Genomic DNA, 26,090 nt, shown 5'->3' on the forward strand with positions numbered 1-26,090 from the left:
CAAATGCCACGTGCCCTCCTCGAAGACTGTCCCACGTGCTCGTCTGGCTGACTCCTAATGTGCCGACATTGATGTCTCTTCTTCAGGGAGTTTCCCCAACATCCCCAGTTGCTTAGGTGCCACTCAGATGGGTTCCTATAACCCCATGGCAGCCTTTGATCAAACTGCATTGTCACTTCTTGGCTCCCTGACTCCCTGCTGGCAGGTGAGCAGGGCCCCAGAGCCTGTGGCTCCCCAACTCCTGGCACTGGCTTTTTGTGAGGACAGAGGCAAGCCAAGCCCACTGTCTATGGGGAGGAAACGGGGTGAGGCGGGGGAACCTGAGGAAGGGATTCACGTCTCCTGGGGTTTCCTCCCTCCAAGCCTGGCTGTTCCCTCTCCTCTTCTTCCTCCACTACAAAATGATGTGACCCAGGGAGTTGAGAGGAGAGCGGGTCAGAAGAGGCAACAACTGTGTGGGGCCTAAGGAATGTGAGAACCTCAGGAGGCCACTCCGGTACTGGCTCCATCTCTAGTTAACTCTCACCCAAGCCCGGAGGCGACAGGATCAGGGCCACATTCAGTGGGGCAAGTACCGAGTACGTGAGGGGCCGGTGGGATGGGCATCATTCGAGATAGATGACGGTCTTGTCCTCAGAGGCTGCTTGGTCTGGTAAGAGTCCAGGGCAAGGCCTCATGGTGTAGGGTCCACGTCAGAAGCCTGAGGTCAGGAGCCAGAAGTGCCTGGGCTGTTGTCCCGGCTCTGGGCTCTGCCACTGTGTGACTTTGACAAGTTGCTTTGACTCTCTGAACCTCAGTTTCCTTACCTGCCAAATGGGGACAATAGAACCTATGAAAACCTGGTGACATTATGATATGGAAGTTTAAGAAAGAGCCAGCCCCGGGACCGGTGTGGTTGGGTTGGTTGGGCATAATCCTACAAAGCGAAAAGGTCCACCAGTTCGATTCCCAGTCAGGGCACATGCCTGGGTTGTGGGCCTGGTCCCTGGTTGGGGGCGTGTGAGAGGCAACAGATTGATGTTTGTCTCCATCTCAAAAAATAAATTTTGAAAAAGAAATGGCCAGAAAAGCCTCCGAATAACACAGGCAGGCTTTCCTGGTGAACCTGGAAGGGCATACAGAGGTGGCCGTGACTGCAGCCTGGAACAGGACCAGAGCGCTGCAGAGGAGGGGTTGCTCTTCAGCGCCAAAGGCAGCAGGACACACCGTCCTCAGGCGCTGGGGCCTGTGCTGTTGTTCACCAAGCCCTTGCAGCGCCCTCTGGAGGTGGCTGCTCTTGGCTGAGACAGCAACAGGTGCCCATCAAATACCCGCGGGTTCACTCTCATTTCCCAGCCTCCCTCAGTCAGTTTGGGCCACAGGACTGGTTCTGGACATTTATCTGTGAGCAAAAGTGACGTCTGCTGATTTGGGGTCAGTTCAGGGTGAGCTGGAGATGTGTCTTCTCCATCTTTTCTCCTGCTCTGCGTTCCAGAGGTGAAGCTCCGAAACCGGAGGGCTACCAGAGCCTCATTGGACTTTGTGAGACCAAGAAACCTTTCCTGAGGTCGGCCATGAGAACTGGGGGCATCTGTTGAAGGAGCTGATGTTGACGGATGCCTACAGTGCTGCTGTATGATTTCCACCTAGAGAGGCCAAGGCAGATGCGCACGGCCGCACGGCTTACAAGTGGGCAGAGCTGGAACTCAATCACACCCAGGCCGGACTCTCACGGCTGGTTTTTAGAAACTAGTCTTACTTTACCTCATGACAGCCTGACCCCAAGGGCTGCTGTCACATCTGCAATTTTATGAGAATGTCCAGCAGGACAGGGCCAGAGGGGCAGCTGGAATAGTGAGAATCCTTAGCAAGTCTGGTGTGAGGGAGGGATTGAGCAGAAAGGACAAAGGACTCGTGGACATGGAGAGCTGTGTGGTGACTGCTGGTGGGAGGCGGGTACAAGGGCACTAAATGGTAGTGGAAAAACACAACAACCAAGTCCGGTGTGAACCCTGCCATTCTGGATTGCACTGAGCAGTTGCTCCATCCGGTTTCGCGCCCGCCAGCGATGGTTGGTCATGATGAGCAACGCCCAGGGAAGAGGTGACAGCTCATCCTTGCTTGGCAGAGGTTACAACTGGGGACCAGAACTGCACTCTGTAGATGGATTTACAAGGGAAGAATTCCTCCCAACGTTGCTCTTTTTACTCTCAGCTCTTACCCGTTTGTCCCCCAACCCAGAAAGGCAGTGCTGCAAACCGTCAACTTCAGAGTTAGACTTGGGCTCAGATCCCTGCTCTGCTACTTACTGGCTATGTGACCTCGGGCAAGTCACTTTGCTTCTCTGAGCCTCCATTTCCTCATCTGAAAATTGGGGATAGCAAAACTAAATCCCCATAGGATGGAACTTAGCATTAGAGATCGTGGATGTAAAGCACTTAGCACAGCCCCTGGCCCATGCAAGGCTGTTGTAACAAAGCTAGGCTCTGTCCCAGGAGAGATGGGGGCTGTCAGAGGGGAGCGAATCAGCGCACAGATTCACGTCAAGATCGTTCCGCTCTGGCTGGTGTGGTTCAGTGGATTGAGCGCTGGCCTATGAACTGAAGGTCGCCAGTTCAATTCCCACTCAGGGCACATGCCTGGGTGGCAGGCTAGGTCCCCAGCTGGGGGCGTGAGAGAGGCAAAGGACTGATGGATGTCTTGTATACCAATGTTTCTCTCTCTTTCTCCCTCCCTTTCCTTCTCTCTAAAAATAAATAAAATCTAAAAAATTTAAAAAAAAAAGATTGTTCACATGTTTACTCACAAATAGGAGCATATACACATACACAGGTGTCCCTCTGGGACATCTTGGGAGTCTGGGAGCTGGGCACACACCTTCCTCCTGACTCAGCGCGGGCTCTGTACAGAAGGGCTCCTGTCTGGCTCAAAAGTCTGCGGTACGCTGGGTGGGCTCTCACAGCTTCTCTGCCCACATCCGGCCGCCCCCGCGGGCCGCTGACAGGGGGCTGTGGGTCTTTGCTCAGTCACTCATGTCCAGGCCGAACTCTGGATACAACTCTTTGGTGGTGACTCCTCGGATCACGGCTGAAAGGAAGGATGACTGTCCAGCGGCAGGAGTGGGAGAAGGGCCAAATCCCTGGCCACTCACCTTCCTCCTGCTCCCCTAGTTGCCAAGGTAACCCTCCTGCGACTCCTGCCTAGCTCCCCCAAAACTAGACTCACTGAACCCTCAGCCAGCTTTGCAGAGGAGTCAGACGGAGCTCCCCTCGCATCCTGTCTCCACACAGAGCGGCTGGAGTCTCGCCTGCTGAAGGCAGACGTGCACATCAACGTGGTGTCCAGCACCTGCTGAAAACCTGGACTCCTCCACCTGGCTCAGGTGCCATGCCCTGGCCATTTGGTGGCACTACTCCCGCTCCCTCAAAGGCTTCCCTCTCTGCCCACGGAGAGGGCTCTTTTCCGAGGCCCCTTCTGGCCACCTCCCCTCCGCTCTACCTGCCACCCTGTTCTGCCCTCAACATTCTCCATCTTTGCTCTTTGATTCCTTCATAGCACTTGACACTTTTTTTAATTCCTTCGTTCATGTTCTTGAGGTTCCCTCCCCCAACCCAACACGGAAACAGAAGTCACATGAAAACAGAGCCCTTCAAGTGTCTGGTTCTCCAAAGTGTCCACATGCCTTGTAGAGCAGCAGAGGGCAGGTGCTCAGTAAATATTCACTGAACAAGTGAAGGTGGGCAGGCTGCCCACTCACGCCCCACAGCCTGGAAAGACAGGTCTCAGGCTGGGGTCTAACAAACAAGAGCTCATGCCCCAACCACCAGGATATGGACACCCCACATGCCTTTCCTTCGGGGCCCTGCTCAGCCTCCTCTCTTTGTCCACCTCTATTTCCCTCCTCCTGTTTCCTCCTTCCCTCCTTTGGGGCCCATTTCTCACTGGATCACAGAGGAGCCCTCCTGGCCGGGGAGCCCTGGGCGCTCACAGACAGTTCTGCAGCAAGTGATAAAGCCCACGCACAAGTGGACAGACAGTCCTAGCTCTGAACACTGTCGTCAACGGTCAGGGGCCGCTGACCATCCGTGTCCACCAATCCGAGCCAGGTGGTGTAGCTGAGGGCCATGACACAACTCCTCACCTGCCAGGCGGGCTGTCCGAGCCAGCCCAGACACACAGGGGCTGGGCCTTGGCTAAGTCCTCTGCAGAGCGAGACTGGGTTCAAGGAGGGACAAAATACCCCTTTAAGCCACACAGAGTCACCCTTGCACTTTCTGCTTCTGTAGCAAGTCAGTCCCTTGAGGCAAGGACATGTCTCACTCAGTCTGAATTGGCTCTGGAAGACTGGGAGCCTAGTTTTCGGTCCAGCAGGTGGGCGAGCCCAGGGTCAAACCTGCCTGTAGCCTCAAAGCAGGCTCTACCCACAAGGGGAAAAAAACAAAAAACAAAAACCTTGACTCAGGGAAGAGCTGTACAGCTACTTTGCTAGGTGCCATGAAGGGCAGGGGCATTCGGGGAGCGGGGCAGCTGAGCAGGGAGGGGGGCTGGCAAGTTAGAAGGCTCAGGAGCAAAATCCGACCACTCCTGGGAAACAGGGACGCCTTCTAAGCCCTGCCTGCTCCTCCGGAGCCCCGCTGCTCACCTAGTTTGCCCAGCAGCATCTGGCCCACGTCTTTGATGTCATTATACTCGTGGAGCTGGGAGATGTGGTCCTCCAGTTCATCCACGCTGTAGCCTCTGGGGTAAGGGGTGGAGGGAGAGAGAGAGAGAGCTGATGAGGATCCAAGGTTCAGAGAGTAACAAGGCAGCACTAAGGCCTACTAGGTGCTCAGCACTGGGGACAGATGGCAAAAGAGACCCTGTCCATTAAAGCTCAAAGTAGTAGGGGATTGGTCCCTGGTAAATGCTCCCCGCACACTTAGCCACGGGTTCCAAACACACTGGTACTATGTGACCCTGGCCACAGCTGAGGGACTCACAGATGGGCACAAGAGTGGCCAGTCAGATCCCCTCAAATATGAAATGCACATTTAAAAGTTGCTCAGTCTTGCCCTGGCTGGCGTGGCTCAGTGGATTGAGCACTGGCCTGAAAACCAAAGAGTTGCCAGTACGATTCCCAGTCAGGGCACATGCCTGGGTTGTGGGCCACGTCCCCAGGAAGGGGTGCACAAGAGGCAACCACACATTGATGTTTCTCTTCCTCTCTTTCTCCCTCCTTTCCCTTTCTCTAATAATAAGTAAATGAAATCTTTAAAATAAAATAAAAGTTGCTCAGTCTGCCAAAGGGTTGCTGGTTTGATTCCCGGTCAGGGTACATGCCTAGGTTGCGGGCTGGGTCCCCCGTGGGGGCGTGTGAGAGGCAAACTGATTGATGTGTCTCTCTCACATTGATGTTTCTCTCCCTCTCTTTTTTCTTCCCTTCCCCTTTCTGCAAAAGTAAAGTTAAAAAAACAAACAAACAGCTGCTCAGCCTGTGCTGTGTGGCTGGAGCACGGGGCATGGGAAGCCCAGGAGCTGTGGAAGAACAGCTTCCCCCAGGCACTGAAAACCCTGCCTCCAGAGAGGAATGGAGTCCGGGTGCAGGCAGAAGCCAAGGCAGAGAATGTGCGCCCCTGAGAGCAATCACCTCCATTCCTGAAAGCTTTCCGGTTCCTACTTCCTGGTGCTCCCAAGCCTGAGCACGCTCTACCCGGGGGAGGCTGCTGCGGCACCCTGAATCCAACGGTGCCTTCCCGTGTGTATGCTGAGCTAGGATGACTGGGTTGCAGTTACTGGGCACAAATTATCTCAAGTATGCTGAGGAACCCAACAAGACTTACTCAGATATTAACTGGGAGATCTCCTTCTCCAGCAGGTCCCTCTTTTCCTTCAGCTTCTGAATGTCAAGGTGCGAAGAATCCTCACTGGCCCCATCAGCCTGGCCAGACTTGGAAGATGGTCGCTGAGTGGCACAAAAAGTCACTAGCTGGACTGACCAGTTATCCACAGTTCAGGACCTACAAGTTGTCCCCAAAGAGGCGCTCCCTGCTTCTGCTTTGCAGTGCAAGTAGACACCACCCAACCCCAAATAAGACTACCCGTATTTTGCCATGTATAATGCACATTTTTTTTGCCCAAATTTTTGAGGGAAAAACATGGATGTGTATTATACATGGATAGTACATGAGATACCTTGTATCTGTTCTTGTGTTTTGTAATTATGTTACATAAAATTTCTTGTACCATAATGCTTAAAAATAAATGCTAAAATTCCTTTATAATACAAAAACAAGTACCTAAATATGTTAATTAAAAGATTAAAACAAAAGGTTTTTTTCCTGAATGTTTGAGCCAAAAACATGGGTGCTCATTAAACACGGGAGCACATTATACATGGCAAACTACGGTATCTTTCTCAGCTTCCCTTGGAATTTGATGTGGCCCTATAACTAAGTTCTGGCAAGTGGAACTTAATCAGAAATGCTGAACACTATGCCTGGGAAGTGTCCTTCCAGGGAGAGGCAGGCCTTTCTCTGGCCTCCCTCCTTCCTGCCAGCTGGAATATGGAAGTAACGGGGACTGCACAGTGTCTTGGATGATGAGGTAGAAGCCATGCTGAAGATGTAGCGGAACAAGATGGAGACATGGGTCCCCCAATAACTGTTTAAGCCACCGTTATTCCGGGTTTTCTTTCACTCCCAACCAAACCCAATCCTAACTAAAAGGCCTCTCCTGGCCCCCAATGTGACCCCAGAGAATCTGTCTCAGATCTATATGGATTGTTAAGTCAGCGATGTCACTGTGTTTATAATCTCATTGGATAACAAAGTCTTTTCTTTGGGCTACAGTTCATGTTTGCCGTTTCTGCTCCCAAAAGCTGCAAAGGCCAGTCCCTGGCACACTGCTTATCTTCAGGAAATGTGTGTTGGATCAACAGCCTACACGTGATGCAAGAAAGGACCAGGGAAGACGTGGTTCCTATTCTTTGGATGGGACGTATAACCAGTCAGTCATCAAAAAGCGAGCAGTCACTGTCTGCCAGGCCCTGGCAAAGGCTCCGGGGTTCAGCAGTGGAGAAGACAGCAAGCCTGGTTCTTTGCCTTCGCGAACAGAGAGCCAGTCCCAAATATAAAACACCGACAACGGTGCTCTCCAGAGGCCTTCACTTAAAGCTCTACTCACAGGTCATACTTCATCGGAAAGGCCTTCTCTGACCACCCCATTTAAAGGGTCCCTCCTCGACCACTCCCCTCCCCTTTCTCCTGATGTTTTACGACATCTATCACCACCTGACATGTGATACCTTTCACTGACAATATTATTGTCATTGTGAGGCTTATACCACCAGAGTGTAAACTCCACGAGGGCAGGTACTTTGTTGTGTTTACTGCTGATGACACTGTGTCAACTACAGAACCTGGCACATAGGAGGTAGGCACTCAACAAAATTGGTCAAATGAATGAGTGAATGACAGGTTAGTAATCAACAAACTACAAGTCTGCAAAGTGCTTTGAAGTGGAAGTACAGCGTGCTAAGGGGGTGTCTAGCAGGGTCACCGGACGGAGCCAGAAGTGAGGCTTCTCGGAGGAAGCTCCATTCTAAAGGACATGTAGACATCAGCTGGTCAAAAAGCAGAAAGAAAAGTATTCCGGACAGGAGACAGGAGACCCAAATGCCCTAAGGCAGGAGACTGCGCGTGTGTTTGAGGGAACCAGGGTGGTCTCTCCGTGGGTGGGATGGGTGGGGGAGGGGCAGTGGTGCTGACAGGAAGGAGGACAGACAGAGCCCGCTTGGGGTGCCACTGACAAGGACAGGCCACTGCTTCTTCTTGGAAGCTTGGCGGACACGAGGCAAAAAAGGGGGAAGGACTGAGAAATGACCTAGAGTTTTTCAGAAGAATAAGGTTGGCTGGGGGTGGGTCAGCTGCTCAAGGGACGGAGAGGGGGCGGGGAGCAGCAGCGACATAGGGGGGAGGGCAAGAGTGGGGAGGGGTGCACAGGCATACTCACAGGGGATCGGAAGGCCCCGCGGCAACTTTTGGAAAGTCCTGGTTGAGTCCTGGAGAGGAATCCGAGGGAAAAAAGGCTGAGTGGACCTAGAGTCCGATCCCGGAGAGGAGGGAACTGTGGGAGGAGGGTTGGGAAGTAGGAGCGGCGGGGACTGGATCCGGTCGGGAAGGGGCACCTATGCTCCCGGGATCAGGGTAGAAACCCTCGAGGAAGGGAAGACACCGATAGGATGGAGTTTGTGGAGGAACGGCTCGAGGTCTCCAGAGGTAAACTCTGGGACGAGAAAGTCTGGGGCAGAGCTATGGGGAGTCAGGAAAGGGACTGTGAAGGGATGCACTTTCCCCTTGCTGTTCGCTCCTCGCCCACCTCCTGAGCCCTGGGGTCCGCGGCCCCCGTATCGGGGGGCTATGCAGTGCTGGAGGGTCCAGGGTGGGGGCAGGAGAGCGGCCTCTCAGGTCCACCAGATAACCAGGATCCTGCGATGGAGACCAGGAGCAGTCAGTCGCACAGCAAACTGCGCGCGCACCCAGCGAGGTCGGGCTCCGCCCCCAGATGGGCGGAGACAGCTTTCACTGTGGATGGCTCCGCCTGTTCCTTCAGGCTCGCAGCAGCGTGGCCACGCCGTTTCTCACTTTCATCTTTCTTATAGACCAATGGAATTGAAGGATTAAGGCCACGCCCACAGAACTGCTGCCTATAATCGCCCTCGACCCTCCTTTTCTGGCTTAGTCGCAAAGATGCGTGGTGGCTGCCGGAAGCAATTCCGAGGTGGTTTCCGGGATCGCGGTGATGTGGCCCCCCTGCACCCCTCCCCTTCCCGAGATGTCGGAAGAAGTCCGACAGAAAAAATTGGCCGAGGCCAGGAAAAAGGTAAAACGTGCCGAGTCGCGGCTCCCTGACTTAGCCCAAGGCCCCTCGACGGCCGGACGGTGGCCAGAGTCTGTGCTGCTTCTGAGGCTCACGGGGCGAGTCCCTCAGCGCCCCTTGGCGTCCCCCTCCCCAAAGTCGTCTCACCGGCCCCGCCCCCCCAACCCCGCCGGTAGCCCAGCCCCCGCCCTCGCTCGTAGCTCCCGGGTGACTTTGGATCCCAGGGTTCCCCACTCCAGGCTCGGCCCCCGCTTTCTGCCTCCCAGAACTGGACCTCCTGGGCTCCATGGGCTCCCTGGGCACCCTGGGCTCCCTCTCCAAGGACCTGGGTCCGGGCCCTGCGCTCCCTTCCCCCACCGCGGAGCGGCGACTCGGGCGTCGGTTGGGAGGAGTGGAATGCAGTTATGTCACAATCCCCCTCGAAACTGTCATTACCCGGCGTTCGAGTTTACGACCTAGTCCCCTAATGTTTTCATCCGCTTTCCGGTTCTGTGGTCATGGCGCAAATTTCCTGCTCAAAGGGGACTCGGGACTATGGGACTTAGGTTGGAGAGGTTTCCGGCTTTCTTATCCTAGAGTCTACCCCGTCCATAGACACTGACAGCGTAAAAAGCCTACATTCACTAGCGATCCCAAAACATTCACCACATCTCTGGTGTCAATGAGGAGAATGTGCTTTGTTTAGTTTAGTTTTCTCCCAGGTTTCTACTCTCCAGAGAGACTTTGAAATTTTTAATCTGAATTCTCTAACTCATGTTCTAATTCTCTGTGGCTCTGGGACCAGGTTGGCCTCAGTCAGTGCCCTTTGGAGTGAGATCTGCATTCCCTCTGTGGAGCAGATCCGGGGAAATTGCACTTCACAGCTGGCAGTCGGCCTCTAGTCATCACCGCAGCACGGGTGGCTCTGAGTGAGGATAAATACGGGACTGAAGCCTCAGTTTTCCTGGATTCTCTTGGGAGAGAAAATGCCGTTTATGTTAGTGTGCTTCAGGGTGACACTGACATAGATTTGTAAGGTTATAATAGATTTCTCTCTGAAATGGTACTTGGGCTGTCTTTTTTCTGTTACCATCCCAGATTCACTAGGGATGTGCTTTCACTGCCATTTGGCCACACCGATGTAAAAGTTTGGGTAGTAGCGGTGTGCATCTCTAACAGACGTGTAAAAAAGGACCCTTATGTCTGATCACTTCAATGTTTACCACCTCGACTTCTGGTTTTGTCCCCTGGCAGCTACTGATTTATGGCATAACCTCCAGAACTCAGAGTCAGAATACTGAGTTTAAATTGCATTATTGCCTTTTTTTAAAAAAAAACTGTTATCAGTCCATCTCTGCAGTCATTAAGTCAGAATTACAATACCTTGTAGGCTTGTTGTGGCATTTAATAAGATGGCAAATGTGAGTATTTTGTGAACTATAGTGTAGGGTGTGAATACAGGGGTTTGTAGTTGTCCCGAGTCTCACTGCTTTTCCCCTTTGCAGCTGAGAGAATTCCAGCAGCAGCGAGGCATTAGTGTTCCTGCAGGAGCTAAGAAGAAAAAGAAGAATAAAAATGGCAGTAGTCCCGAGACAACCACTTCTGATGGTTGTCACTCGCCTGAGGATGTGAGTCTTGACCAGCCAGGCCTGGGGGATGGGGGTGCTCAAGGGGCAGTAGAGGCTTAGAGATTAAGATTGTGGAAGAAATGTCAAGTACTGGTTAAGAATTCAGAATTTGACTTCTCAATTCTGCCTTTCCCTCTGCTAGGGGTACGGTTTGGGGCAAATTGTTTAAGCCATTTGGGTCTCTGTTTCCACATCAGGAAAATCAGAGTAATATTGTCTTGCATTTAGGAAGTTTAAATGACGTTTTTATATTAATTCCTAAGTACAGGGCATGGTGTGGAGTAAACATCCAATAAAGAGCAGCTGCTATTGCACTTACTGCTGGGGGCTTTTGCCTCATCCCCAGCCTCCGGGGGGGGGGGGAGCAGGCTGTGAGAGCAGCCCCCCGCTTGCCCTCAGCTCTCCCTTGAGGAAGCACCCACAGAGCCCCAGGGTGTGATGAGGAGAGCCCCAGGCACTGGACTGGGAGTTTTGAGTCCATCTCTGGGCAACCTCAGGAAAATCATTTCCTCCCAGGGGGCCTCAGTTTCCTCATCTGTAAAAGGATATTGTTGGATCACATCAGTATCTTTCAAACTTATTTTTAGCTGTAATCCCTTTTGTTCAAGCAAACCTTTGCTCTGAAGTCTGGTTTTACTTATTTTTATTTTTTTTTTCATTTTTAAAAATTTTATTTATTTTTAGAGAGAGGGGAAGGAAGGGAGAAAGACGGAGAGAAACATCAATGCGTGGTTGCCTCTCATGCACCCCTTACTGGGGATGTGGCCCGCAACCCAGGCATGTGCCCTGGCTGAGGATCGAACCAGCAACTCTTAGGTTCTCAGGCCGGCGCTCAATCCACGGAGCCACACCAGCCAGGCCTGAAGTCTGGTTTTTAAAATGGAGGTGGGGGTCTGGAGCCCTGCCAGATTCATCCCTGGCACCTTGGGATCTAAGGAACGTATGTAGAGTTTGCACTGCCTAGGGGACTGCTCCATCTGCTCATTTGCGTTGATTTCTGCCTGTGGCAAGGCAGCAAGTGGCTGTTGGGAAAGATGGCCTAGGCCATGGTATTGATCCCCTTCTCTCTTCTCTAGCATTTAATTTCCCTGAACCCCTCTCTTCTTCCTTCCTTGACTCTCTTGCCTCTCTCTAAGCCACTTTTCTCTTCCCCCCCCGCCCTTGTTTTTCCCTTTTCGCTTCCTGTAGATTCAGGACATTCTGAAGGTGCTGGTGTCCGACCTTAACCGTTCCAATGGGGTAGCGCTCTCCCCATTGGACAATCGGAAGGTGAGACAGCGCCGAGACCCCTCTCTGGCTTGTTCTCTCCCAGCTGTGCATGTCCCGAGGCTTCTCTGGTTTGGGGGGTGCTTTGCCTCTGGCTTATTTTACGTTGCTATCAATAACCCTCGTCCTGTTCATGTCTGCTTCTTCACCTGCTTGGTTGATTGGGTTTATTTTTCTTCCCCCACATCTTTGATCATCTTGGAGAAGGTGAGATGCACTTTGAGGGTTAAAGGTAATTTGGGAACAGCTTCCAGAGCAGGTGTGTTGGATTTGGGCTTTTTGAACCTCAAGCTTGGATGTCCAGTAGACTCTCAGACTAGGAGAGATTAAATAAAACCAAACCTTCAGGTCTTGCCCTGTGGGCATCAGTCCCCAAAAGATGTATAGACCACAGAGCAGTTTATGATTTTTTTTTTTAAAGCTTAGAACCGAGGTCCTTGATTCAGTTAAGTGTGGGAAACTATTTTTTTTAAAGGTTTTATTTACTTATTTTTAGAGAGAGGGGAGGAAGGGAGAAAAACATCAGTATGTGGTTGCCTGTCACACTCCCCCTACTGGGGACCTGGCCTGCCACCCAGGCCTGTGCCCTGACTGGGAATTGAACCGACAATGCTTTGGTTCGCAGGCCGGCACTCAGTCCACTGAGCCACACCAGCCAGGGCCAATTTATGATTTTATAAATTAATTAATTTTGGTTTGGGAGTCAGCTACCTAGGGTTAAGAGAAGGGGAATAAAAATCAAATATGGACACTCAACCCTATTCAGTGTACCTGTGACATCAGAGACACTTGGGTGGGCCTCAGAGAAAAGTGGGGACCCAGACAGAATGTCCCCTGAAAGTGGCAGTCCCCGCTGGAAGAGGCAAGATAGAATGCAGCAACATTCCATGGGTGCCACTGAGGGAGAAGTTGGTTTTCAATGGATTTGAGGTTGGAGGGGGTGGCATTTGAGGCCAATTTGAAGATCAGAGGTACGTAACACCCATCCATCTGGAGAGAGGGGAGAATGGGAGTTCCAGGCCGAGGGCGCGGTCCAGGTAACGGCACTGTCTGGAAAGGCGGGGAGCCTGGCGTTCACCGGGACAGGAGGTGACGTCCTCCGGACATGATGTTGGCACTTCCTCCTTAATTGGCTTCCTTGGGGGACATCTGCCAGGCCGGAGGAGGAGGGCTGAAATGGGCCCAGACGGAGTTGGAGGTGGGGAGGGGGGTTGGGCGGGTGCTGCTGGCTGGTATTCGAGAGCACATCAGTCATCAGAACTGCTCACACCCAGCCGGTCCGGTGTCTCCAGCTGTGACTCACCTGGTTGGCTCGAGCAGCACAGGGAGAGCAGCGCAGGACTCCCGGAGCTGGGTATTCACGCCAACGGCCTGTGCCTGCGTCCCTCTGCCCTTCTGCAAATGAAGGCACGGGTTCCCATGGCCCCTACTTGTTGTTTTTTAAGTCCTCTTTTTACAAGTATCGGTTTCCCACTTAAGTTTTCTACTCCAGTAATGCAGGCCTCTGATTGCAGTATCCTGGGCAGAAGTATAGCATTTCCAGAAGTGGGGAGTAATGGAAAAATAAAAAAGCTTTTTAATGGAATGGGGCATTAATGGAATGGGGAGTGGACAATGTTTTTTAAAAACTCCACACTTAGCTACAGGACTTAAAATTATGAAATAATTGGTTTGCTCACCAAATAGTCATGTTATATATAAGTTCTTAGAAAAAATACTTTGTTTCCCCTTCTGAGTTTTTTTTGTGCCTAATGCTAGGGAATCGTTGGGAATCCAAGATGCCAGGGTGCCCGCCTCCCCTCAGAGTCTTGCGCAGCCAGCTCGGAATCCCTGCTCTTACCTATGGAGTCAGTTGCACAGGTTGGCAGGGCAACACCAGGTTCTGGGGCCAAAGCTCACAGCGTGAACAGTAATGCAAATAACTTGACCCAGCCGCAGCTCCCCCAGGTTCTGCAGCACTTGCTCTAAAGAGGGTGAAAGATTGGGATTTTCAGAGGCCAAAGCTGAGGGTTCCAAAGAGCAGGCGGCCCTCTCTGCACCCCAGAAGGGTGCAGCCTCTCCCTCCAGGCCTCAGCTTGACTGGACATGCCACGGCTCCCCAGCACTTTCCCTTGTCTAGCTTCAGTTTGTAACCCGTTTTCCCCATCTCTTTGCTCATCTAGTCTGTTAGACATTAGCTCTCTAGAGCCAGAGGCTTGGGTTGAGCCTCAGCCTGGAGAGAGGCTGGGTGGGGCGCTGGTCAAGCAAGCGGGTCCAGTTGGGGTAGACAGAGCAGCTTCCCTATGGCTCCTGGTCCTCGGTCCAAGGCTGTTCTCCAGGAAGCCCACGGTCAAAGGGTGGATATCTTACTCTGGCTTCTCAGGTGGTTTCTTGGCTGGATAGTTGTTTTGGAGCTAGGAGGTTGGGGTGGGGTTACTTTTTACCTCCAGGAACAGGGAGAGGTTACTACTTGGGCAACTTCTTTCCCAGAAATGACCTGAGTCAGGCCAACACAGCCAGTGACTGCAGGGAGGACGGAAGGGAGGAGAGGAGAGTGAGTGGAAAGAGGCAGAGAGCCGTGCTGACCACATCTGCGTCTTCATCGCCACACCCTCTGCCCAGCGGGGGCCCGTGGGGGGTGTCACCCAGGGCACAGACCGGCTTTGTGGAAGGACAGAGCCTCCCTCCCCCTTGACTTGGCACATCTTCCTTCCCCTGCTGTGGCTGCCGCAGGTCAGATCCTGCTACTGTCTTTTGCTGGGCTCCGGGGAGAACAAGGCCCCTTGGCCTCTTGTATTCCTGAAGGAGGTCTTGCAGTCCTGCTTGGAGCTCTGGCCGGCCGGAAGGCTGCAGCGGGGCCCGAGCCCTGGGCGAGCCATAGCCACGCCCCGGAGTGGCTCCCAGCATGTGTGACTGTCACTCTGACTGCAGCAACACCTGTCCCACCTGCTCTGCACCCCTGCGCCAATGGTAGGGAGAGGCCTTTCCCACATGTCCCCCTAAGCCCCTCTCTTCTCTGTGACAGGCGCCCAAAGACCATGCCGCTCCTGCAGCACTGCCTTCTGGTGACACCATGTCACCCGGCAGCGTCCTTTCCCCCAGCGCTGCTTCATCGACTCAGGTCTGTGTCTGTTCCCCCATTGCCCACTGCCCTACTCACCGTTTACCCTCCTCCTCTCCAGAGGCCTGGGCCCACTATGGAGCCCCGCGGTGTTCAGGCGGCTTGGCCCTTCCTGAGGACTGGGGTGGGGGAGGCCAAAGCCAGGTTGTTCCTTAAGTTTTGGGCAGAGAGAAGGTTGTCAAACTGACCTTGACTTACCTTGCCCCTGGGTTGTTCTCACTTTGTGTATTTCTTCCCAAACAGAACTATGATCCCGAAAGTGGTCCTTTTGTTCTGTCTGAAAGCACGTGAGTGTCTCCTGCGGGGGCAGCGGTCCCTAGGCTGAGGGGGTTGGGCGGGCCACTGCCCGTGACCCCTTCTTTTCCATCAAGCCTCCTGTAGCCCTGACTCCTGTGTCCATCCCCAGATTCTCATCCACCGAGAGCCTGCGTCAGCTTTCCCAGCAGCTCAACGGTCTCGTGTGTGAGGTACCCAGGAATCGGAGCCCAGAAGGGGCGGGAGCGGGGAGGTAAACATGATAGAAACTGAGACGGAGGTCCCCAGGAGGAAGGGAAGATGCTGGGAGCAGTCGAGCCAGCTGGGTAATGCTTAGCTAGTCGTTCCTTCTCTGAGTCTCCTCTTTGAAGCTGTGCACACCAAGGAGGTGGACCATGAGGTTGGTTACATCATTTTATCCTGCCGCAGAGAGCACAGAGTGACGAGGGGTACGCGGGAGGGGTGGGGCACCGGGGGGTGGGTAAGAACCAGGAAAGGAGGAGGAGGCCAACTTGTGCAGAAAAGAAGATTTCGCTAGTTGATGGGGAAGACAGGAAGTTGGTGGCTTAGGCCTGGAGGGACAGGGGGCCTCTCCATGTGAGCTCTTTCTTCTCTCCTAGTCTGCGTCCTTCGTCAATGGGGAGGGACTAGCGTCTTCTGCTAATATAAAGGCTCTGGAGGTGAGTGGCCCTGGACTGTAGCCCAGGGACCCTGCAGGCCAGCCCCCCACCCCAGCAGAGGGGGCTGGGTGCCCTGCGGCCAGCTGAGACAGCCCAGATACCCCCCAACCCTAATGTTTGCTCTCTTTACCTCTCCCCCATCCCTCCTCCAACCCTTCCTCCTCTCTGCATGCGCCTCAGAGCCGGTACCAAGAGCTCTCTCTAGCCCTGGATTCCAGCAATCTAACAAACAAACAACTCAGTAGCGAGATAGAGGAATTGGTAAGAGTCCGGGGGGCAGGGGTCCCCTGATTCCATGCTGCCACCCTGGGGCTCTGAAGAAAGGGGCTGGGGCCCCTGGGGCCAAGGGAGAACGGGGTGCCCGGGGGCCTAGATCTCAGCTGGAGGGACCCCAGCGTGCGGAGCATGTGGCATGGCTCTTTCCGTGGCTGCCCTCTTTGCCTGCTCTGTCCTCCCGACCCCCTGCTTGCCGGGTCCCCTCCACTCGCCTGGTGGCGCTGTTGCCCCTAGGCTGTGGGGAAGCGCCAGCTTGACTGTTGTGTTCTGGCCTGACCCTGCCTCTGACTTGCTCTGTCTTTGACCTTGAACCAGTCACTTCTCTCTGGACTTCATGAGGAGGTAGAATTAGAGGGTGTCCAAGGTCCCTTTTAGCTCAAAAAAATCAAAGGTTTAAAGGTCCTTTTCATTCCTACATGTCTGCTGCCGTATGGTGTGTGCTCAGTAAATATCTGTTGAATGAATGAACGCTTCCAAATCATGAGCTGGCAGAAGGGCGGTCTTTCCCTTCCCAAACCCCATTTCTAGAGGTCTTTGTCCTCCACGGGAATCCGGATGGAGACACTCATGTCTGTAGCGGGGAGCAAAACCACCCTAGACTCGAAAGTCTCTTTGCTTGGGAGCTTTGAACTTTTCCCTTTAAAACCCATTCCTGGGGGGAGGGGAGTGGGCGGAGGTGGAAGAGAGTATGGGGGGATAAATGGTGAAACAGTGATGGGAAAAAACTAACTAAATAATAAATGTGATTGATATGTTGCCCTTAAAAAATAGTACCCACCCCTGGTCCCTGTCCACCCCTCCTGGGTCTGGGGCGTGCAGAGCAGGGGATAACCTCAGCCACTTGCCTTTGACTCCACAGAAACGACAGAACCAGGAAATTGCGGATCAACTGGAAAAAGTAACGTGATGTCTTTGTCTGCTCACACAGGGCTGAGGGTTTGGGGGAGGACTCAGGCAGAAAGGCCCATCCTTGGCTTGCCTGCTCCCCGCCTGGGGAAATAAAGGCCCCTCCCCATTGATGATCTTCCTCTCCACGAACCGGCCCCTGGCCCCGCCCCTGCCACCAGCCTGGTCTCACTGGTGGGCCACTCACTGGGCCATTGGTGGCATTCTGGGGCATGTTTTTGCTGTTTCATTTCTTCCTTCTCCCAGTAAGAGAGATTTCCTCTCTCCCCCAACAGGAGAAGCAGGAATATAAGCAAAAGTTTGCGAAGGAGCAGGGGGCCCTGAGAGAGCAGTTACAGGTAAGGGTACCGTAGGGTGTGCCCACTTGTTCCCTGGATGTTTCTTCTCTTGTTTTCAAGCACCTGTTTGGCTTTTCTCCCAAAGGTTCATATCCAGACCATAGGGATTCTAGTGTCTGAGAAGACGGAATTACAGACAGCCCTGGCCCATACGCAGCAAGCAGCCCGGCAAAAAACAGGTGGGAACGTAGGCGCCCTGTCACCCCCCAGCCTGGCGCGCGTCGGGCCTTCCGCGGCATTCCTCCTCTGGACCCTGTCATTCCAGGGGAGGCGGAGGATCTCGCTGGTCTCCTGCAGTCTTCGCAGCAGCGCGTGGGAGACCTGGAGCGGACGCTGTGTGCTGTCTCCACACAGCAGAAGCAGGCGGACAGGGTAAGCGCAGCATCTGCCCTCCGGGGCGAGTGAGCCTCAGGGTCCCCTCTTTGGGTTGGAGGGAGTGTCTGCTGCCCGCAAGGCAGCACAGCCATTTCTCATTGCTTTAAAATTGTGTGGCGGTTAGGAGCAGCCTGGGAACAAGTCGGTGGCTGTGGGCGGCGGGGTGTGCTGTCCAGAGCCAGCGCTGGGTGTAGAGCCCGGAGCCTATGGGCCAGCCCTGCCCTTGACTGGTGATGGGCCTCGGCCAACTGCTGGGCGTTTGTGGGGCCAAGGTACAGAACAGTATTGTTAACATTTATCCTGCGTGTAGAAGGGGGAGAAGTATGTGTGTGTGAGAGAGGGAGAAAGAGAGAAAGAGAGAAGCCACGTCTGAAAGGATTCATAAAAACCCAGGGTTGAGGAACAGAGTGGCTGGGAGACATGTCATTTCTGTGCCTTCTAAATTCAGGACTATGTCAGTGTATCATCTATTCAAAAATATGAATGAAAAAGTACAATAAAAATGTAATCCCCCCCCCTTATATTATGCTCCCACCCCAGGAAGAAAATGCTGTTAAGGAATCAGACAGACCTGAGTGTTCAGCCATAGCTCTAAGTGATTTTAAGCAAGCAACTTAACCTCTCATGCTCCGTGGCGTTCACCTATAAAACGGAGATGATAATATAACTCCGTCCTGTGGTGATGGGAAGGAGTCAAAGGGTTAGCGTGGCGCCTGGCAGAGCGCTCAGTAAAAGCTCAAGAGTGATGAGGCCCTGGCCCGTGTGGCTCCGTTGGGTGGAGCGTTGTCACTGACTGAAAGGCTGTGCGTTGGATCCCTAGTCAGGGCACGCGCCTAGGTTGCGTTTTGAGTCCTAGTCAAGATGCGCGCAGTCCCCGGTCTGGGTCTGGGTCTGGGTGCGTGCGGGAGGCAACTGACTGATGCTTCTCTCTGGCATTGAGGTCTCTCTCTCTAGAGTCCAATGAAAAAATGTCTTCAGGTGAGGATTAAAAAAAAAAATTTTCAAGGGATGATGATAATAGTAGTAATGATAGCAGCAGTGCCTGCTCTCCTGGGCCTCTGGCAGCCAGCTGTGGATTAGACCCCTCTACCTGCCTCTTCCAGCCTAGCTGAGTGAGTCCTTACTAAAAGCAAACGAGAACATGGGCTTGGCAGTGCTGTGGGAAAAATGGGCAGTCGGGGTGAGAGAGTGCTGCTGTCGCTGTCGCTGCCGTGGCTCTGCCAGCTCACCTGCTGCCCGCCCAGCGCTGACCTCACCTCTCTGTGTTTGCAGTACAACAAAGAACTAATCAAAAATCGTGATGCCCTGAAGCTGGAGCTCTACAAGAGCAAGTAGGATGGGGGTGGGGGAGGGCCGGGGCCTAGGGCCGGGTGTGTGCTGGGAAGTGGGAGGGGTGCAGGCGGCATGGTGAGGAGGTCGCCCAGGTTTGGACACGTGCAGAGGAGGCGCCGGTCCCTGCTGTGCTGACTCATGCTTGACCTCACGCAACTCATGTCCTCTTTGGCCTGTCACTTGTGACTCTTGGTCCTGGGGTCCTTTCCACTGCCCGTAGTCTGTGGTGTTATGGCGAGGGCGGTGGGTTGACCATCAAAGCGATCCTTCCTGTTCTTTATTCATGCCTTTCTCCACTGCCTCTGGCCACAGCAAAACCAATGAAGACCTGAAGCAGGAGAACTCGGAACTGCAGGAGAAGCTACGGGTCCTGGTGACGGACAAGGACGCTGTGCAGCTGAGGGTGGACGAGCTGCAGAAGAAGCTGGAGATGTCAGAGCTCCTGTTGCAGCAGGTGAGGGCCAGGGTCCAGGCTCTCTGGGGCCACTGTGGGTGACACCCTCAGCCAGGAGCTGCCCAATTTGGATCATTGTTCTGTTCCTGCCATAGAATCCTCTAGATTTTGATAAAAATCTACAACTTGGGGCCCTGCCCAGAACTGTGGAATCAGAATCTCAGGGAGAGGACTCTTTCAGTTTTGTTTTTCAAAGCGTCCTGGTTGAGAACCGTTGTTTCATAGATGACATTTATCAGGCTGGCCCATGAGGTTGGTTTCCTTCCTCTGCAGGGGCCAAGCCACCAGGGCGCCAAGGGGCCTGGGCCAGAGAGCTCTTCCTCTTCAGTTTTCCTTCACACTGAGCAGTTCTCTGCCTTCGTGGACTTAACTTCCTTCCGCGGGGTTTTCTTTCCTCCAGAAGAACACGGGAAAAGTCCTAACTCTGGCCCATGACAGACCTTCACATCCTTTGAAAGGGGGAGTGTGTGAGTCCCCTGTCCTTCCTAGGATCTCTTCTGAGCTAAGCAGCCCCAGATCCTTCAAGCGTTTCTCACACTGTCACTTGCCTGATTTCTCTGTCCTGGATGAGACCTGCTTGTCAGGGTTCCTCTGTGATCAGGACCCCAGAGTGAAACACGAGGCTCCAAATTCGGTCTGGCCTGGGCGGCAAATGGATCTCAGAAGGCCCCTCTGCACCTTCCCCTCCTCCACCCCCCAGGGCACCCTTTGCGCCTGTTCCTGAGATAGGCAGTCTAATCGTTTGCGCCTGTCCCCAAGATAGGCAGTCTAATCAGTGGCCTCCTGGAGATCTAAGAAGTTAGAGCTGAAGGTGCTCTGAAGCTCAGATGGCTACTTACACTTTTGACCCGGTCACTCCATTTTGAGGACCGTAGCCATCGGAAAGGTCCACAGTAAGGGTGTGGCGGGAGTATGCTGTGTTTACACACTATACTGGATGACTCTGCAGCCATAACAGAAATTAAATACAGCCTATATCCAATGAAGTGAAAATAAGTTGCAGAGCCCTATATGACAGGACCTTAGGACAGTGCGACAGTAATGTGTACGAATTAAACATGTTTGCATATGTGTAGAAAGGGTCTGGAAGGACACACACCAGATTGGTAGGATTGGGGGACTAGAGGAGGGTTGGGAGGACTTTGAACACTCATTGTTTGAATAGTTTACAAGGACTACTTAGTAAATGTAAACACCGTGGACAAGGTACTGACAATATCAGGGTAGAGTTCTTTTTTGACCCAGAGTTGCATGTTGATCCTAGTCTGAACTGACCCTTTTGCGGGGAGCACTGTATGGCACCGCCGGGGCTCCCCAGGGCTAACTGCATTGTTTACCATTCAGTTTTCTAGTCAGTCTGAAACCCCTGGTAGCAAGGAGCAGCTACAGCGGGCCCTGGAGGAGCGGGCCCAGCTAGAGGCGCGTGTGGAGCAGGTGAGGCACCGTGGAGGGAGGGGTGTGAGCGAAGGATGACCCCAGGTGACCAGGGGCAGGTGAGGCCCGGTGCCAGCCCCTGCTCACTTCCGCACCCGCTCTGCAGCTGAAGGATTTGCTGAAGCAGCTGCAGGTGGAGAGAGACCAGTATGCAGAGAATCTGAAAGAAGAGAATGCCATTTGGCAACAGAAGATGCAGCAGATGTCAGAGCAGGTGAGGTGTGACCTTCGGCTCCCCCACTTACAGGTCACTTGCTCTTTCTGGCCATCTGTAAATGGCAATCACGTCATGTGCCGTGTGCAGCCAGAGGTGGATGTGTGTGTTTTGGAGGTGGGGGTAGAGAGGGAGACGGTTGCTTGGCCATTCCTCCATCCCCGCTACCCCTGCATGCTTTGGCCAGATGTGCAAGCTGAGGGAGGAGAAGGAGCACAGCCTGGGTCAGGTGCAGGAGCTGGAGGCCAGCCTGGCGGAACTGAGGAGCCAGCTAGGTAAGGAGGCTGGGTGGATGGGTGGGCACCAGGGCAAAGGGAAAGAGGCCTGTACCAGGAGTGGGCAAGGCTTGCGGTCTCCCTGAGCCTCGGTGTCCCCGTGTGGAAAAAAGGGGTGGACTGCCCACTGTCAATGGCCCAGGGTTGTCTTGAGCATAAAGATGTAAAGAACTCTATTTGAAAGTGTCTTGTGAGACCGAACATCATATGAGGGTGAGGAATTATTAGCCAGGAAGCCAAGATGTGGGGATAGGAGGCCGAGTTAAGAGCGATGGGCTAAGAGGATCATTTTTTTTGAGACTACAGAGGCAGGAGGTCCTTACTGTATGCGTCCTTTCTCAGCTGTCCCCCCACCCCAGGAGCCCCTGGCTGGGCCCTCAGAGGTGGAACAGCAGCTACAAGCCAAAGCAGAGCAGCTGCAACAGGAACTGGAGGTCCTGGCAGGGCAGCTGCGGGCCCAGATTCAGGACAATGAAAGTTTGAGTCGCCTGAATCAGGAGCAGGGGCAACGACTGCTGGAGCTGGAGCAGGAGGCCGAGCGCTGGGGGGAGCAGGCAGAGATGCGCAAGCAGATCCTGGAGGACATGCAGAGCGACCGCACCACCATCAGCCGCGCGCTCTCCCAGAACCGCGAGCTCAAGGAGCAGCTGGCTGAGCTGCAGGATGGCTTCGTCAGGCTGGTGCGCGGCCCTGCCTGTCCAGCTCCCTTGCTGAGTCCTTTGGTGCAGGGCAAGACACCTAGAACCTTGGGGCCTTTGTTTTCCCACCTTTAAAATGGGGTGGTGTGGTGCATACATGAAATGGAGCCAATGAAGGCGTCCTGTGACCCACAGGGCCCACACTGATGAATGTGGGCGGAGGGGGCATTTTTCTACCCGCCCTGAGCTGTAATCTGGTGTCTGCAGCTACACTGGGGGGTCACTGATTGCTTCTCTCCGTCCAGACCAACGAGAATGTAGAGCTCACCAGCACACTTCAGACGGAGCAGTATGTGAAGAAGGAGCTGGCCAAGAAGCTGGGCCAGCTGCAGGAGAAGCTGGGGGAGCTGAAGGAGACGGTAACCCTGCCCCGGCTGGGAAGGGCTCTGAGCCAGGCACTGGCCCTGGGGAGCGGGGCGCTTGGGCACAGCTGCACTGGGTGCCAGGGCCAGAGCAGAGGCAGCGCCAGCGTGGGGAGGCAGGTGACCCCAGAGTTCTTCAGAGCCTGTGACTACTTGTTGCACCCTGCTCCCTGTCCTTTTATATATTTGTTTATTTTTTAAAAAAGATTTATTTTTAGAGGGGAAGGGAGAGAGAGAAACATCGATGTGCGAGAGAAACATCGATTTGTTGCCTCTCGCATGCCCCCAACTGGGGATGTGGCCCGCAACCCAGGCATGTGTCCTGACTGGGAATCAAGTGGTGACCTTTCAGTTCACAGGCCGGCACTCAACCCACTGAGCCCACCAGCCAGGGCTGCCCTGTGACCTTTAGAGGTGGGTAGCCCTGTGCTGTAGGTCATCATGGCCAACAGAGGCACTGCACTCGATTAGAGGGGAAGCGATGTGAACGGTGGATGGCGGGCGGCTCATTGCTGTCAGCCCTGTCTTCTAACCTCAGCCTGCTAGTCACTATTCACATCGCATCTCTAAGCCTCCGTTTCCTTAACTTAAAAGGGAGATTAGTGTTTCCCTCGTAGAGGTGTTGAGGATTAAATGAGAGTCATGCATATAAAGCATCAGGCCTTTAGTGTGCACTTAGCAGATGCTGGTTGGCACTCTCTGCTTTTGCACAAGTCTGTGGCCTGAAGTTGAAATAGAAGGAGGGTTGTCATGAGGTGTGAGGCTGGGTGAAGCGGCATGTGTTTACAGACTAGGAAGGCAGTTGCTGGGGCTCTGGAGGGAGGAAGCCAGGGGGGTGGGCCAGCAGCTGTGCCCCTCAGTGTGTGGCCTTTTTTTTTCTTTAAATAAGTTAAATTTTTTTTTTAATTAATTTGAAAAAGAGAGAGAAACATTGATTTGTTGTTCTACTTAATATGTGCCCCAACCAGGGATCCAACCCACACCCTTGGTGTATTGGGACGACGCTCTACCCAACTGAGCCACCCAACCAGAGCTCAGCACCTACAGTAGGCACAGGGATCTTTGCCTGATCTTAGGCTATGGGCTCAGAATCAGGGAGCAATGGGCTCAGAATCTGGAAGCAAGCCACTACTTGCCCTCACTCCCAGGGTCTTCCTGCAGGTGGAGCTGAAGAGCCAAGAGGCCCAGAGCCTGCAGCAGCAGCGGGACCAGTACCTGAACTACCTGCAGCAGTACGCGGCTGCCTATCAGCAGCTGACCTTTGACAAAGATGTGCTGCAGAAGCAGGTCCTGCTGCATTCTCAGCTCATGGAGCAGCAGCAGCAAGAGGAAGCTCAGAGCAAGGAGGAGGCCAACATGGCCCGCCAAGAGTTGCAGGAGACCCAGGTGAGTTGGAATGCTGGGCCCTGGGACCCGCCTGGGAAGGCCTGCAACTTGTGTCCCTTCTCACGCTCTTTCCTGGCCCCTTAGGGGCTCCTGGAAGCTGTCAACCAACAGAACCAGCAGCTACAGGCCCAGCTGAGCCTCATGGCTCTGCCTGGGGAAGGTAATTGGAACTGCCCAGAGGGAGAGGACAAGAGCCCAAGGAGAAGGGGGACTTTTAGCAGCGTAGAATTGAGTTAGAGACCTTTATTTAGGACAGCAAGTCATCTTCTGGGGACTGGGTTGCACAGTGAGGTGAGGCGGAGCTGCGCCCGAGCTGTCTTCCTGGGCTGCTCCACCTCCCTTGTGGGGTTGTCTGAAGACCCTTCCACTGCCCCCAGCAGGAGATGAGCTGGACGGAGAGGAGAAGGATGAGGAGGCTCCCCGGCCAAAGCTGACCGTGCCAGAGGACCTTGACAGCCGAGAGGCCATGGTGAGCTGACCTCCCTGCCCTCCCCTGCCTGCCTTACTGCCTCCGTCTGAGGTCCTTCCCAGACACCCTGCTTACTTCGCGGTTCCTGCCCTCTAACTTCCCTTTATCCCCAATCTCCCCTGGGAGCCAATGGTCAGATACCACGCCATCCTTGAACCACAGGCGTGTCCACAGAGGCCCCATGCGGGGGGCTCCTCTCAGCCTCCATGCCTCCCGCCTGTCCTGAGTGTCCCCCACAAGAGTACACCCAAACCTCTTGTGAGCAGGTGGCGTTTTTAAACACGGCCTTAGCCAGTGCTGAGGAGGAGCAGGCACAGCTGCGCAGGGAGCTGAAGAAGCAGAAGCTACGCTGCCAGCGCCTGGCTCACCTGGCAACCCCATCTCAACACAAGCTGGAGGAGGGGACCCCAGTCTCGGCCACCAGGGGGGACAGCATGCCTGCAGAGAACCACCAGGCCCTCCAGGTGGCCATGGACAAGCTGCAGGTGGGTGTGTGGGGCCCCCTCCCGCCCCCCTTGGGCCAGGAAGAGTGGGGATGGGTGGGGCAGGCAGCTACTGACGCTGCTTTTTGGCTGCAGAGCCGCTTCACAGAGGTCATGCAAGAGAATGTGGACCTGAAGGAGCGGATTGAGGAGCTGGAGCATCGCTGCATTCAGCTCTCTGGAGAGACAGATACTATTGGTGAGCAGGAAGGACAGCGCAGGGGGTGCTGAATAGTGGGTGGGGAGCCCCAGCAGCTGAGCCCTGTCTACTGCCTGCCCTCCCCCTGGCTCCTGGCAGGAGACTACATCACCCTTTACCAGAATCAGAGGGCAGTACTGAAGGAGCGCCACCGGGAAAAGGAGGAGTACATCAGCCGGCTGGCTAAGGACAAGGAGGACATGAAGGTAGGAGCCCCGACCATCTCTGCTGGCGGGGCCAGGGGTCGGGGGGGTGGCTGCTGAGTGCCTGTCTCTCCAGGTGAAGCTCCTGGAGTTGCAGGAGCTGGTGGTACGCCTGGTGGGCGAGCGTAACGAATTGTATGGCAAGTTTCTGGGGGCTGCACAGAACCCTGCCGGAGAGCCCACTACAGCCGCCCCAGCCCCTCAGGCAGCTGGAGCTGCTCACAGCCAGGGTGGTGAGTAGAACTGCCGAGGCAGGGGTGGGGGTGGGGCAGGGGGCGGCGCAGAGCTCACACATCACTCAGAGCCCTGCCTTTCTCTCTCCAAAGATCTTCTAGAGGTGAGCCTTGCCGACAACATGGAGCTGGGCCCGGCTACACTGGAGAACTCCACCGCACAGCAAATCATGCAGCTGCTGTGCGAGATGCAGAGCTGCCAGGAGTACCCGGGCTTGAGCAAAAACCCCTGCATCCCCTTTTTCTACCGGGCCGATAACAACACCGGGGTGAAGATCATGGTGATCTAATAACCTGACACTACTCTGGAGAAGTGGCGTGGGGGCTCTGCCCCACTCAGTCCCCCTGCACCCTGTCCTTGTCGCTCCTATTATTATTATAATACAAGAATAAACTTATTTATTGATTACATAGGACAGAGTAAGGAGGTGGGGATGGGGCTGATTCAACTCTATTTGTTTTATTTCAGAATAAATGGATTTAGCCATACTGTGTGGTCTTGTGCGTTCCCATTTCCGGTCCCTGGGTCCTGGGTCCTGTGCCTCGGGCACAGAGCAGGAAGCGGGTCCTGCCAGCAGAGGGCAGGCCTCTGCGTTGTGTGGAACCCCAGCATGTCTGAGTGTGTCCAGTGGGGCTGTCAGAGATCTGAGTCTCACCTACAGGCTGCTTGGTAAAGCCTGGGGAACCCCAAGGGGTTGGCCACAGGGCTTT

General features: G+C 54.2%; 2 protein-coding genes across 4 annotated transcripts; one reads left to right on the forward strand and one right to left on the reverse strand.

Moving 5' to 3' along the window:
* Nucleotides 1-2,693: 2,693 nt before the first annotated feature.
* On the reverse strand, nt 2,694-8,606 carry SWI5 (SWI5 homologous recombination repair protein). The gene is made up of 6 exons (XM_054584725.1): nt 8,591-8,606; nt 8,335-8,482; nt 7,969-8,017; nt 5,799-5,920; nt 4,622-4,716; nt 2,694-3,066 (listed from the first exon to the last, which is right to left on the reverse strand). The coding sequence occupies exons 1-6, from the start codon at nt 8,604-8,606 to the stop codon at nt 3,002-3,004; spliced, it is 495 nt and encodes a 164-aa protein (XP_054440700.1). The 3' UTR covers nt 2,694-3,001.
* Nucleotides 8,607-8,701: 95 nt separating this feature from the next.
* GOLGA2 (golgin A2) lies at nt 8,702-25,868 on the forward strand. 3 transcript variants are annotated; one of them, XM_054584306.1, is made up of 27 exons: nt 8,702-8,838; nt 10,320-10,442; nt 11,631-11,711; nt 14,713-14,808; nt 15,052-15,095; nt 15,215-15,275; nt 15,684-15,743; nt 15,924-16,004; nt 16,879-16,917; nt 17,201-17,263; nt 17,349-17,442; nt 17,529-17,635; nt 18,911-18,969; nt 19,283-19,424; nt 20,769-20,858; nt 20,965-21,072; nt 21,260-21,347; nt 21,690-22,027; nt 22,291-22,404; nt 23,569-23,793; nt 23,878-23,953; nt 24,171-24,262; nt 24,529-24,747; nt 24,841-24,943; nt 25,043-25,149; nt 25,223-25,379; nt 25,473-25,868. In XM_054584306.1, exons 1-27 carry the CDS (start codon nt 8,758-8,760, stop codon nt 25,667-25,669), a joined length of 3,045 nt encoding a protein of 1,014 aa, XP_054440281.1. In that variant the 5' UTR covers nt 8,702-8,757; the 3' UTR covers nt 25,670-25,868. The 3 variants fall into 3 exon arrangements, with proteins under 3 accessions (XP_054440281.1, XP_054440282.1, XP_054440283.1); XM_054584307.1 differs by having other exon boundaries at nt 24,174-24,262; XM_054584308.1 differs by lacking the exon at nt 11,631-11,711.
* Nucleotides 25,869-26,090: the final 222 nt, after the last annotated feature.

This window comes from Pteronotus mesoamericanus, unplaced genomic scaffold (genome assembly GCF_021234165.1).
Source record: "Pteronotus mesoamericanus isolate MK-2021 breed Mesoamerican mustached bat unplaced genomic scaffold, CSHL_Meso_final contig_78, whole genome shotgun sequence".
Classification (NCBI taxonomy): domain Eukaryota; kingdom Metazoa; phylum Chordata; class Mammalia; order Chiroptera; family Mormoopidae; genus Pteronotus; species Pteronotus mesoamericanus.